Source organism: Peromyscus leucopus, chromosome 14 (assembly GCF_004664715.2).
Source record: "Peromyscus leucopus breed LL Stock chromosome 14, UCI_PerLeu_2.1, whole genome shotgun sequence".
Classification (NCBI taxonomy): domain Eukaryota; kingdom Metazoa; phylum Chordata; class Mammalia; order Rodentia; family Cricetidae; genus Peromyscus; species Peromyscus leucopus.
Window position 1 is genome coordinate 49,847,391 of NC_051075.1, and position 13,078 is coordinate 49,860,468.

A 13,078-nucleotide genomic window follows, 5' to 3' on the forward strand; every position below is an offset into this window, starting at 1 on the left:
AACAAAACAAAAACAAAAAAATGTTTAAACTGGTTCTCTCTTATTTTGTGATGCCGGGGGATTGAACTCAGGGTTTTGAGTATGCTAGGTACTCTACTACCAGTGAGCCTATCTCAATCCTTTCTCTCTCTCTCTCTGTCTCTGTCTCTCTCTCTCTCTCTCAATTAGGGGTGGGGAGATGACTCAGTGGTTAAGAGCATTTGCTGTGCAAGCACAAGTACCTGATTTCAAATCTCCAGCACCCATGTAAAAAGCTGAATGGAGCCACATGTGCATATAATGGCAGCACTGTGTGAGGCAGAGACAGGAGGGTCACTGGGGCTTGTTAGTCACTAGCCTAGCTGCAGGTTCGGTGAGAGAGCCTGTCTGCAGGAACAAGGCAGAAAGTGATAGAGCAGGACCCCTGACGTCCTCTTGTAGCTACACCACACATACTCCCATCGCCACCAGTGACAACAAAATCAGTTCTGTGTTCTCACCAGCAAGCTGGTTTGCTCCTTATCCTTACCAGTGTTTAATACTGTCGTTGGCTGTTACAGCTTTAACCCTGGTGAGTGCATGGTGGCCTCTTCTGTGCTTGAAATGCGGATTTCTCTTGTGACTGTGGATGAGAGGCATCTCATGATTTTGGGGGTGGCCATACATATACCACAAATATCTCAGTATTTGTGTCGTTTTTAAGAACTAGGTTGCTGGTCCTCTTAGTGTTTAGGTATAAGGGTTTCTGATAGCTTATATTTGACTCGTTTGCCAAATTGCAGGTGTTTTCTCCTATTACGTGGCTTGCCTTTTAGTTTACTTGACCACTCCAAATATCATAAATACCACCACAGAGTGTTTGCCCCTTTGAACTAATTAATGTGTGAGGAGATGATGAAACCAGAGCGGAGTGTGAGCTTGTGTGTGTCCTTTGGAAAGGTCAGCTCATCTGGGGATTAAGGAACAAGGCTGGAATCTTAACAGGGAAGTAAGACAAGTGGATCCTGAGCATGGGGCCCATTCAGTAACACACACCAGTCACACCTCTGCTGCCAAGCAGGAGACAGATCGCTGTGCAGTTCCGCATCCTCCGCGGCACCCCTTTAAACCGGCCCCTCACACCTGCCCTCTTCAGCACAATTCGGCATCCTCCGAGGCACCCCTTTAAACCGGCCCCTCACACCTGCCCTCTTCGGCACAATTCGGCATCTTCCGCGGCACCCCTTTAAACCGGCCTCTCACACCTGCCCTCTCCGGCACAATTCGGCATCTTCCGCGGCACCCCTTTAAACCGGCCTCTCACACCTGCCCTCTTCGGCACAATTCGGCATCCTCCGCGGCACCCCTTTAAACCGGCCTCTCACACCGACCTCTTCGGCACAATTCGGCATCCTTCGCGGCACCCCTTTAATAAACCGGCCTCTCACACCTGCCCTCTTCGGCACAATTCGGCATCCTCCGCGGCACCCCTTTAAACCGACCTCTCACACCTGCCCTCTTCGGCACAGTCCGATTCTAAAGCCCTGTCACAGATTTGCTTTTTCCAGGAGGAAGGACTGGTTCTGAATAACAAAACTTGAAATTACAAGCTGATTTCCATTGTATCCTAGGAACTGAGACTGGCCTGGAAAGGTAGCTCAGCAGTTAAGAGTGGTTACGGCTCTTGCAAAGGATGTTGGTTTGGTTTACAACACCCTTGTGGTTGGTGGCTTACAACCTGCCTGGAACTCCAGTTCCAGGGGATCCGATGCCCTCCTCTGACCTCCACAGGCACTTCACTCAAGTGATCAAGCCCACCCTCAACACACACACACATACACACATTGAAAATAAAATCTTTTTAAAAACAATGAAAGGGTTTTAGAAGTCTGAGACTCTGGGTCTAGGTAGAACAGAGTTAGTAGACAACAGCCTGTGGCCTTAGTACAGCTTGACGCTTGGTTTTGTAAATAAGAAAAAAGTGTGTCTTTTGTGTTGTATGTTTTGTGGTGACTTTATGCTAAAATGACAGACTTGAATGTTACATCATAAGAGTATTTACTGCTGTAGTTGGCAGTGTGACCTGGGAGAATAGAGCAGATAAATGAGGTGGACTCAAGTCTCATGCAATAGTCATCTTGATTCAGAGCATCAGACAGTTTATACTCTGAGGTGAAGAGGAGTCACATGAATAAAGTGTCCAGTCACAAGGACAGGCTGCATGTGGCTGCCAAGCCACCTGTGGCACAACCATGTTTTCCCATAGAGACATATAAACAAATAACAACAGCCAGTTGTGATGACTAATCTGAAGTAAACTCACTCCTGTCTGCTACCCTGGGAGGGACACACGAGCACATTCGTGTGTTTGAAGAAAGTAAGATCACAAAACTCTCATCTTATTTTCTTGGAGTTTTCTTACAAGCACTGAGAACTCTTCTCGAGCAGCTCCATTCTTGCACTGTGTTCTGACAAAAGAGTGTCTGGAATCCAAAGCCTAAGATGTTTATTCTCCTCATAGAGAAAGTTGCTGGCACTGGTGTCCAGAGAAACAAGCCCTTCATTAGTCTATCAGCAGCAGAAGTGAGTTGTTTCTGTCTGGGTGAAAACCCGAGTTACCTAGGAGACTTTGAGTCATTACTCATGGAAATCAGTAGATGCCATCCAAGAAGTCAGAGCCGATCCTAAAGCCTTCTCTCTTAAAAGTATAATACAGCCATGGAGAGATAGAGCATGATACTTATCAGACCAGAAGCATTAGTACTGTTTGAGAGTGTGTGGTCCCCCAGTAGTCTTCTAAATCCTAAATCCATCTACACATCTACCCTCCATTTATCTCAGCTCCTGTAGCCCTGTCTGCCCTAAGAGTAACACTTCCTAAGTGGGGGAGACTCCAGGAAAGCTTTGTATCAGGTTCAGGCTTGGAGGACCAGAAGGAAGAAGAGACTTGAAATCCTGAAGGAGAAGGATCCAGGAAAGCAGAGCAGCTCTTGTTCCTTGTTCTGGAGGAGTAGAGAGAGATCTGCCCTAGTAGCCGCCTCCTCCCAAAGCGTGCAGGTGTCTAGAGCAAGCGTCAAGGGTGCCGTAGCAGTTTCAAAGGTGAGAATCTGTGCTTAAACTTCTCAGCGTGTTGTGCACCGTGTGCTGAGTGTCCTACAGATGAAAGAAGATGGAGCATCCCCTTTACTGCCCCATGTCTGGAAGTGTCATGCCAATGATATTTAGAATGCCCACTCGGCCATTTCTGGCTCCAGTCCTTAGACATTAGGTCTCCGTTGTTCGTGGATCACATTCTGCACTACGGTTACTGTACAACTTTCCTATTCAGAAAAGATTTTCTATCTTTTGTTAGCAGTAACATTAGTTGTTAAATAGTCATCAGTGAAAATGCTGGGTGCCTCAACTTATCTTTTGTCCTTAGAGATTGCCTTGTGGATGATATTATCATTTTTTACAAACTAGAAATACCAGCTTTAGTGTTTATTTGGTCATAAATTGATTTGTTTTTCTTCTTAACTAATGACTGAACCATTTAAACATGGTTAATTATGGAATGGAGAGGGCATACTACCAGACGCTCAGCTTTTTTCCTGCAGTTTGAGGGTTTTTAATTGCTAGATATAAAATGGATTCATAAGAACATTTTGAGTTTGAAGTTTAAAATTCATTTGAATATTTTGTGATAAACAATGGCAGTGTACAGTTGTGTCTCGGTTTGGGGAATAGACTGCCCTTGGCTAGATTGTCGAGTTAGTGTATTGAAGTGTCAGTGACTCTTTCACTAGCGTTTTCAGTACACTTGCCCTGGAGTGGTGATTTTGTGAATGAAGTCCAGTGCCAGCAGAGGGCTGTCTGTTGCTCTGTGAAGAGGTGAAGAAGGCGTGCAGGGGAGTGCTGCTGTGCACGCCAGCCTGGTTTCCCTGGGTGTGCTGAGATGCAGACCATGTGACTCCGGCCCTAAACTTCCTGAGGGGAGGCAGACAAGACTTAGCTTCTCCAGAAGAGCTAGTACTGTTGGAGTCATGCCTGTCTGCTGGTCTTGTTTCTGAGACATGATTTATGTTTCTGTTTAAATGTCTAAGTTTTATTGCTTTAATTTTTTTAAATTAAAATTCAATTACATCATTTCTCCCTTTCTATTTCCTCCTTCTAACTGCTGGCATGTATCCCAATCCCCCCCCCCTTTCAAATTCATGGCTTCTGGCTTCTTTTCCTTTAATTGTTGTTACATACATATTTATATATTCCTAAATAAATTTTATTTTTAAATCATTTTTTAAATTCATGTTCTTCACTGTTGCATTTGACAGTTACAAAGATAGTATCCTTTGTTGATTGGCTGTGTAGAAATACTATTTTAAATATACAGAGACAGAACACATTGCTGAAATCCTGTGTAAACTTAAATATTCAGAAAACCCTGCAGTAATCTGAACTGTTGAATACAAATTAACTGATTTCTGAAATATGTACAAATTGTAGCTTGTGACAGTGTATACATTCCTCTCTTGTTGAACGTCACACTCAATCACTTGTTTCTCTACCGTACCTCAGGGGAATTTTCAGGAACCTTTAAGAAGTTCTCAGATGGGCACCTTTAGCATCTCGGGTTTGGCCACTGGTGTGGTTGTTCATACTCAGGACCAACTGAAAGGGGAGAGGAAGCAGCCCTGGGCAGTCCATGTGCTTCATAACCCTCCCTTGCAAATAAGACTAGACTAAGAGTCTCTCTTTTTATGTTTGCTGTCATAGTTACAGCACTGGAACTGGTCCTTGTCACCATAGCCCCCCTTTGTGGTGCATTGAGGAGTTCTTCCCTTTCTGTTTCTGTTGAAATAAGTATTTCAGAGAATTATTTTCCTGGCTTACGTTAGTGTATTATTCTGACAGACAATACAGTATTAAATTTCTACGTACTTTTATCTAGTGCCAATAGAATGTAATCAAGCATTTATATTTACTAGAGTATTATATTTGGGATGGAGTCCTGTTAAAAATGAAGTGATAGCCAAAATGTTCTGTAAGTCTTTAATTATAATATCAGTATATTAGGAGATCTTTTGTTACTTAAAAGTCCTTGTAATTTAGTATTTTCATTTTGGACATAGAAAAATCTGATTTTCACCCTGGCATTAAGTTGAAATATTCCCTTTAAGAGTCTTGATATCAGGTGACAGAAATCAGAACTCACTGTATAATATTTATATGTATATATGAAATTGTGAAAGACCAAATTCAATTTAAATTTTTTAGATTGCTCATATTTAAGACTAGAATGTAGCAGAATTGTTCTGGTGCTTATCTGGTGTGCACGAAGCCCTGGATTAGATCCCCAGCACTTCATAAACTGGGAATAGAGGCACACACACTCTGGAGGTAGAGAGAATGAGAAGTTCCAGGTCATCCTTGAGTAGATAGGGAGTTCAAGGCATGCTAGATGAGACACTGGAGTCTCCTCAATTCCAGCTTCTAAAACAAACTCCTGTAAATTCTCAAAACCTGAACAAAACCATGGAGTTGCTGAAGTATATGCCTTATCTCACTGGTTTTTAGCAATTCACATTTGTTTATATGATTTATTTATATGCCCTCCCCATCATTACCTCCATAGATCCTCGAGAAGGTCTTTCAAGCAGTGTCTCAGTTTTAAAATCCATTATTAGAAACTATTTTATATAATGGTGTTTGTTTTGAGACAACTGGGCTTTTGTGCTATTATTTTCTTGGTTTTTTTTTTTCATTTTATTTATTTATATTTTTTATTAGTTTTATTTCATCTTATTCCTTTTTTCTTGTTCTTTTCAAAGATGGAAAGGCAGACTGTTGGAGACAGGGCCACGGTTGTATGCGGAGGGCATTGCAGCAGGGTCTTGTTGGGAAGTGGGGAGGGGATTGAGCGCAGTCCCCAAGAACTAGGTTTTTATCCCTGTACATTTAGTCAGTTTAATTTTTAATCCTCTTAGATTCCATAGAGTATTTGGTTTTAACAATTGTAATTCCTAAATACCTATACGACTCTTGTGGTATCATTGTATAACTAATGATGTTTATTAAATAGTTTAGTTAGCACCAACATTATTTAACTTCCTTTGAGTCATTTTGATTTTTTGTTTCTTCTGAACAAAATAAAAATAACCATTTTATTGTCATGAAGTTTGAACTGCCTCAAACTTTATAAGTTGCTTTGCATAAGACCAGTCGGGCCAGGTGGTTTCTGAACGTCAAATCAACATGATTGCTTCAATTGGGAAGGAAAAAGAAAGCTAAGTCTCCCCCTTTTAATACTTGATTACATGCGCTGCCATTTTGCCACCTATCATTCTGAACTGCATGGAGATAATTGTGTTAAAATGGCTTGTAGAATTTCCATAATGTACAAAGTTAGGAAACGTAGAATATCATAAAGGAAAACTTCTGGCTCTCCTAGTGACTCTTTTCAAAACTTGTTCATTTGCTAGGGAAGTTGTCATCTACGCTGTATGAGACTGGTGGCTGTGACATGTCACTTGTGAACTTCGAACCAGCAGCAAGAAGAGCGTCCAATATCTGGTAGGTGTGGAGGGAGACGTCAGCAGTGTGTGTGACTTGCAGGTTTAAAGGTTTAGTTGTCGAGGTATAGAAGCTTGTTTTAAAATGTTTTTTTTTCTAATGGACAAAAACACTATATACACTGCTGGTGTACACCATGTTTTAGAATATTGTACACACTGTAGAATGGCTATACCTGCTGCTTATATGGGTTATCTTATTTTAAAAACACTTACATCTACTCTGACTCATTTTCTGATATACAGTAAATTGTTACTAACTGTAAGCCGCCATGTGAGATAAAAATTATTTTGAAAATGTTTATATTGAGTTTAAGGCTTATAATGCTTTTGTTTCCATAGAATGAATGGTGTTTTTTGTTTTTTGTTTGTTTTGTTTTGTTTTTTTGTTTTGTTGTGGGGGAAAAAAGCACTATTTTTAAAATGTAAGTTTTTTTATATTTAAAAATTAAGTAAAAATTTTCGTTAAACCTCATGGGACAAAAATAACTAGATGTCTGATGTTTCTGCTATATTGCATGATATAAAAAGCTTATCAGAAAAACAGTTACAATGAAGGTCAGGCTCAAAAATTAGTTTTCTTCCATTAAATAATTTTCAGTTTTTATTTCTTTTCAGGAAGGAATTTGCAAGGTAATAAAATGTTAGGAGAATACAAATAAACTAGATATTTGAGTCTTTTCTAGTATAGAGTAATTGATTTTTTTTTTTCCTAGAAAATTAATCTTATTCCCATTGTTGCTTTGAAATCCCAGTGGCCATTTGATTCTTATTGTAGGCCTTCCATTTAATAATGGGCCGTATGGACGTGTTGTGTAACCTCGGGTGGTTCACTTTTTTCGAGTGCCTTTCAAAGCAATGGAACCTTACAGTCACTCAGTTGAGCTGCTGATTCTGTGAAAGTGGAGAAGTGGGGTTGGGAGTTGAGTGGAAACCTTGGTTACCACCCAGTAGTTGAGCAGAAGAGCCTCCCATGTGCTGGAAATGTGGCAGAGCCTCGAGGTTTGAAATCCAGACTTGACTGCATTGGCCCGTGCCAGGCTGTGTCATGTTACAGATGAGGTTTGTTTGTCTGCACTGCTCCAGTCACTTGAATTGCTTTCCTTGGGTTACCTCGTATAGACAGACTCTAAGACCCCTGTGATGGAGGCACTGTTGTTTGATGTTACTGATGAGGAAACTGAGGCTTGAAGATTTCAGTCAGCTGGAGAGGCCCTCTGAACTTGGGTGCTGACACAGTGCTCCGGATCACATCTTAGGAAAATAATGATTTGTATTTTGGCATTTATGTGAAAGAATGAAGATAGTATAATTATTGCCTAATTGTTGACTAACAAACAAACAAAAAGCACTGTTTAACAAGCTCTTGACTCCCTAAAGTCTTTTCCATTTTCTTTTAGTGACACAGATTCTCATGTATCAAGTTCTACCTCAGTTCGATTTTATCCACATGATGTGGTAAGCTTTCTCTTTTTATAATGTGGTACATTTTTAGATTGAATCTGAAAAGTATATCTATATGGCTAGCCATAAAAATCACTCAAATTAGTGAAATCACAAAATGTTACTTTTGTTGGAAACTATGGCAAAGCCCCTTAGTTTTGTCGCTATGGACCTTACACACTCAGACTTTAGTTAGCCGTATGTATGTGTGGGTCAGAAGTTACTCGGCTTATATTTTGCAGGTCTGAAAAGGCCCACTTACCATTGTATAATCTGGTTGTACCATACCTTTTCTTTTGTCTTCTTTTGGTTTGCTTTTACATTTGTTTATTTTGTGTGTGGACTTGTGTGTGCACATTTGGAGGTCAGAGCACATTTAAGGGAGTAGGTCCTGGAGATCAAACTTGGGTATTCAGGCTTGGCAGCAAATCCTTAGCCTGCAGAACCGTCTGTTGAACTCAGCAGTCTCACTTTGAATAATATGATTTGGTGTTGTGTTTTAACTATCTGTTGATTGTTGGCTCACTTATTAACTAGGGTATGTGTTGTTGGAAAACTGAGTAACGTGATTATATGAAAATGTATGGGATAAAATGAGGATTTTTAAAACACGGCTTTTGCTGTCAAGTTGGAAAACGAAAGGGATGAGATCCTCATCAGGATGGACTTTATCTGAGGCATTCTGTCCAGTGGCTGCTTGAAGATGAGTTGTGAGCATGGTTTTAAGGCTGGGGCTGTGAGGTGGCGCAGCGCAGCGGTTTGCAGCCAGTGGATGTTTGGCTGTGTCTGGAAACATTTGACTTGACACAACTGGAGGAATGCCATTGGAGACAGTAGACAGGGACCAGGGATGCTGCGACACATTCTGTAGTGTTTGTTACAGCCCCCATAAGGAAGATTTTCTAGCCCAAACACCTATAGTGCCAGAATTGAGAAACCCTAGAATAGATGATAAGAAAGTGCATGGAGAAGTATCAATCAGTATTTAAAGATCAAAACCAGCAATTTTTCTCAGCTCTTCCATGTGTGTTTGAATAGTAATAGCAGGAGTGGAAAGATGATCATACTGTTGTTTCCCACTCTCAAGTAGTGCGACAGCAAAGTCCTGCCCTGTGCTGTGCCAAGGCCAGTAAACATTTGATGTTTTCACAGGGGAGGGCAACTGTAGGACTGGTGAGTAGAAGAGTTAAAATCAACAAGTAGAGGTAGTGCTTTGCTCCATAGGTTCAGGTGGGAGCCTGCTACCCAGAGGAGCGTAGACCAGTGATACCAGCAGTGAGACTGGCTGGAGGAAGACGTGGGGGCTAAAAGGCTCAGATCTGCCCCTGGCAGTACAGGTCATAGCTTATGAGAAAGGGCTTCGGGGGATGGAGGAGGGAGGCCAAGGGACGCACAGCAGGGTTTAGTGGTCTCAGCAGCTGTACTCACACCTTTCAGACACCTGTCCTAAAGGTTTGTCATGGAGCTTGCTCTGTTTTGACTTGCTTCCTGTTGCTGCCTTCTGCAGACCCTAGGTGTCATGGGCTTTTCACAGGGAGTGAACTACAATAAAGAATTAGGGGCTTAAGTGATTTACAAGCTGATAAACTCTGAGGCCTGATTTGATCAAGAATATTTAACCCTTTCAGTGCCGGCATGTTTCTAGTTTTCTCTCCCACAGATTCGGTTGAACAGACTGTTGACCATTGACACAGATCTGCTGGAGCAGCAGGACATTGATCTCAGCCCCGACTTGGCAGCCACTTACGGCCCCACCGAAGAAGCTGCCCAAAAAGTTAAACATTATTACCGCTTTTGGATCCTACCCCAGCTGTGGATTGGCATTAACTTTGACAGGCTCACTCTTTTGGCACTGTTTGATAGGTAAGACCATAGCATGCATGGTATTAAACATAGGAAGATACTGTTTTTAAACCGAATTTTTCCTAATTACCCATTGATGTTTTCACCCGAGTGTCATGTTGGAAAATGCTTTCTATTTTCATACTCTTGAGATCAAGCTTAGAGTAACAGAGTGTTTTAATATTTACTCTCTTAAGCCATTAAAACCCTTTCCCCCTATAATCCCAAGATGTTTCTATAGGGATTTGTTTTTATTATTGGTGTGAGTCATGCAGTCGATTCTTTAAAGAGAACGCGCTGTCTGTTATGATCTTGAGGTCATAGGTAATACGGAGGAGGAACCCTGCTGCTCTGTTGTTTAGCATCATGTCTTAGTGGTAAACATACTAGTTTGTTACAAACCTGGTGACCAGTAGCCGTTTCCAGTCAGTAAGTAGAAACAATACTGGATTTACCATCCCTATGAAACAGAGACACGTCAGTGGATGCCAGTGAGCCTGGAAAGTGGCAGGTCAGTGTGCATGCTAAGTCTCCACTGCTTGGTGTGTTAAGCGTTCTTAGTTTTGTGGCACAGGGAGGGGAACACAGAATTCAGTGCATGCCTTGAGTTAAAGAGACGAAACTGGGGGTCCTGGAGTCCATAGTGCAAAATATCACAGAAGGGAGCTGGTGAGAGACCAGTGGAGACTCTAGCAGGCTTCCTTGTGCTCAGCAGACTACGATTGCTCATGTATCTGAAGAGCTGTCTGCTTTGGAATACCTTGCTTTAAATGTGTGGCAGCGTCGGCCTCCTGTTCCACACTTCAGACCTGCCAAACAAGTCATAAAAGCAAGACCTAAAGGGATCACAAGTAGCATAACATATTCAAGATTTATAGAGACCCAAAATGCATACCTCCCAACAAGTAGTGACTGACACCTGGCATCTACTCAGAGGTCACCAGCCATGCAAAGTGAGAAAACATGGCGACTCATGGGGAAAAGAATAAATCAAGACCAACCTGTGGCTGGTAGGGATGTTAACTGTTAGCAGATACAGAGTTTTTAAATAATTAACAACTGTATTCTGTTTATTTGAAAAATTAAGTAGAGACATGAAAGAGAAAATAATTACAGAGTTGAATACTACAATGTTGCGATTAAAAAAATATACTAGGTAGGATTAGGCAGTAGCTAAACCTGTTGAAAAAAAGATTACTGAACTTGTGGGCACCTCAGGAGAACCATCTAGAGTAAAGCAGTGACAGGAGCATAAAACCAAAGAGAGTGTGTGTGGAACAACTTTGAGAAGAGACAGGCTTGAGAAATAATGGTGGAAACTGCATAGTGTATGAAAACTACCAGTGCACAGTCAGGAAGCCCAAAGCAGCCTAAGAGAGGCGGCATGAGAAACCTACCCAGTGGACATACTGATCAAGTCCAGCGATAGTCTTTAAAGCCACCAACATATCAAAAGAATACGCTGTATGGAGGAATAAGCATGAGGAAAACATCCCTCTGCCTGAAAGTTATGATGCATATAAGAAGACATCTCTAACAGTATGGAAAGGAAAGGAACTGTCAACATACATTAATTTAAATATCTGTAAAATATTCTTTCAACGCCCATGGAGAGGGACTGGAGAGATGGCTCAGAGGTTGAGAGCGTTGGCCACTCTTAAGAGCAGATTTCAGAGCAGAGGTGTGTTAGGGTTTGTATTCCTGTGAAGAGACACCATGACCACAGCAACTCTTATAAAGGAAAACATTTAATTGAGGTGGTGGCTTACAGTTCAGAGGTTCAGTTCATTATCCTCATGGCAGAGAGCATGGTGATGTGCAGGCAGACATGGTGCTGGCTATGTCTGCGTCTTGATCAGAAGGCAGCAGAAAGTGGACTCAGACACTGGGCAGTAACTTGAGCACAGGAAATCTCAAAGACCACCCCCACAGAGGCACACTTCCTCCAACAAGGCCATACTCACTCCAACAAAGTCACACCTCCTAATAGTGCCGCTCCCTATGAGATTATGGGAGCCAGTTACATTCAAATTACCACAAGGTGATATTGCCAAAGATAAGAAAGTTACTTCATAATGATAAAGGCTCAGTTTAACCTGTAAAACATAACGGTCCTAAATGTTTCTGTACCTAAAACCGAGCTTCAAACTTCCTAGGAGCTGATGATTTGTCTTGGTGACACAGCAGTGCTTAGCACACAGAAAGACCTGGGTTTTATCAGTAGCACCCAGACGAATCTGTACTTACCGGTGACTTTTGCATCCCGTTGCAGTCAGTCGGCTTTCTGCGCTGTGACACAATGTCTGGGTTAGCTTAGGAAGGAGGAAGGTTTGTTGTGACTCACAGTGTTCACGGTTTCAGTCCATGTCCCCTGACTGTTTGCGTGGGGACAGGGGTGGGGGCTGGGGGGCCGCTGTGATGGGCAGAACAGCAGTGAAAGCTTCCTAGCAGAAGCTGCTTGTCACCCCACTCTGCTGGAAGCAGAGAGACAGGAAAGGCAGGGCTTCCAGCGGCCCCTCAGAGGCACACCCCTGACTTGACTTCCTTCAACAAGGGCCTCGACACCTCCAGGTGCCACAACCTCCCAATAGCTGCGTTGGCTGGGGAGCAAGCCTTCAACACATGGTCCTTTGGGGACACTGGAAACCCAACTATTGCCGAGATAGTTAACTTGAACAGTTGATTGGCCCTCACGGAGCAGCCACCTGTAATGAGATTACATACTGCTCGTGGGATGTTATGTAGACTGACCATATTCTGATCTGTAAGGGTCAGTGAAAACAATTAGATCACATGGAGTGTGGTCTTTGGCAACAGAATTAAATCATTGAGCCTTGGAAAATCCTGATAGATTTGGAAGTTAGTAGTAAGTAATCCATGGGTAGAGAAGAATTTGAGGAGACAACTACGAAGTATTTTAAAGTAAGTGAAATGGCTCCTGTAGTGCTTAGGGGAGTTTATAGCATTGAGTAGGTAGGTTAGAACCAGAAGACCTCAGTTCTGTGATTCACATCTGCACCAGGAACTACATACATAAGCACTTAGCCCAACTGAGGACATGCAAGAACATAGTAAGAACACAGAAAGACCAAGGAAACCCAAACCTGCGTCTTTGGGAGCAGGAGTGAAACTTATGAACCTTTAGCTGCCTGATGAGGAGGCACGGTGACCAGATGGGAACTGTGAGGTGGGATGTCACTACAGATCCCACGGGATCAGAGAGCAGGAAGGAACATTATCAGAAGCTTTGGGTCAGTAAGCTGACAGTAGACAAACAAAAAGGACAA

The 13,078-nt window shown here is 42.2% G+C and overlaps 1 protein-coding gene across 5 annotated transcripts in view; it reads left to right on the top strand.

The window, feature by feature from the left end:
- Pcnx1 (pecanex 1) overlaps window positions 1-13,078 on the top strand; it is a 149,390-nt gene that overhangs the window by 83,015 nt on the left and 53,297 nt on the right. For 3 of the 5 annotated variants that reach the window (XM_028877416.2, XM_028877422.2, XM_028877431.2), the window contains 3 exons: window positions 6,417-6,507; window positions 7,907-7,964; window positions 9,595-9,812. In XM_028877416.2, the coding sequence (XP_028733249.1) occupies window positions 6,417-6,507; window positions 7,907-7,964; window positions 9,595-9,812 (367 nt within the window). The remainder of the gene's footprint in view (window positions 1-6,416; window positions 6,508-7,906; window positions 7,965-9,594; window positions 9,813-13,078) is intronic. The other 2 variants (XM_028877438.2, XM_028877426.2) reach the window with 1 other exon arrangement.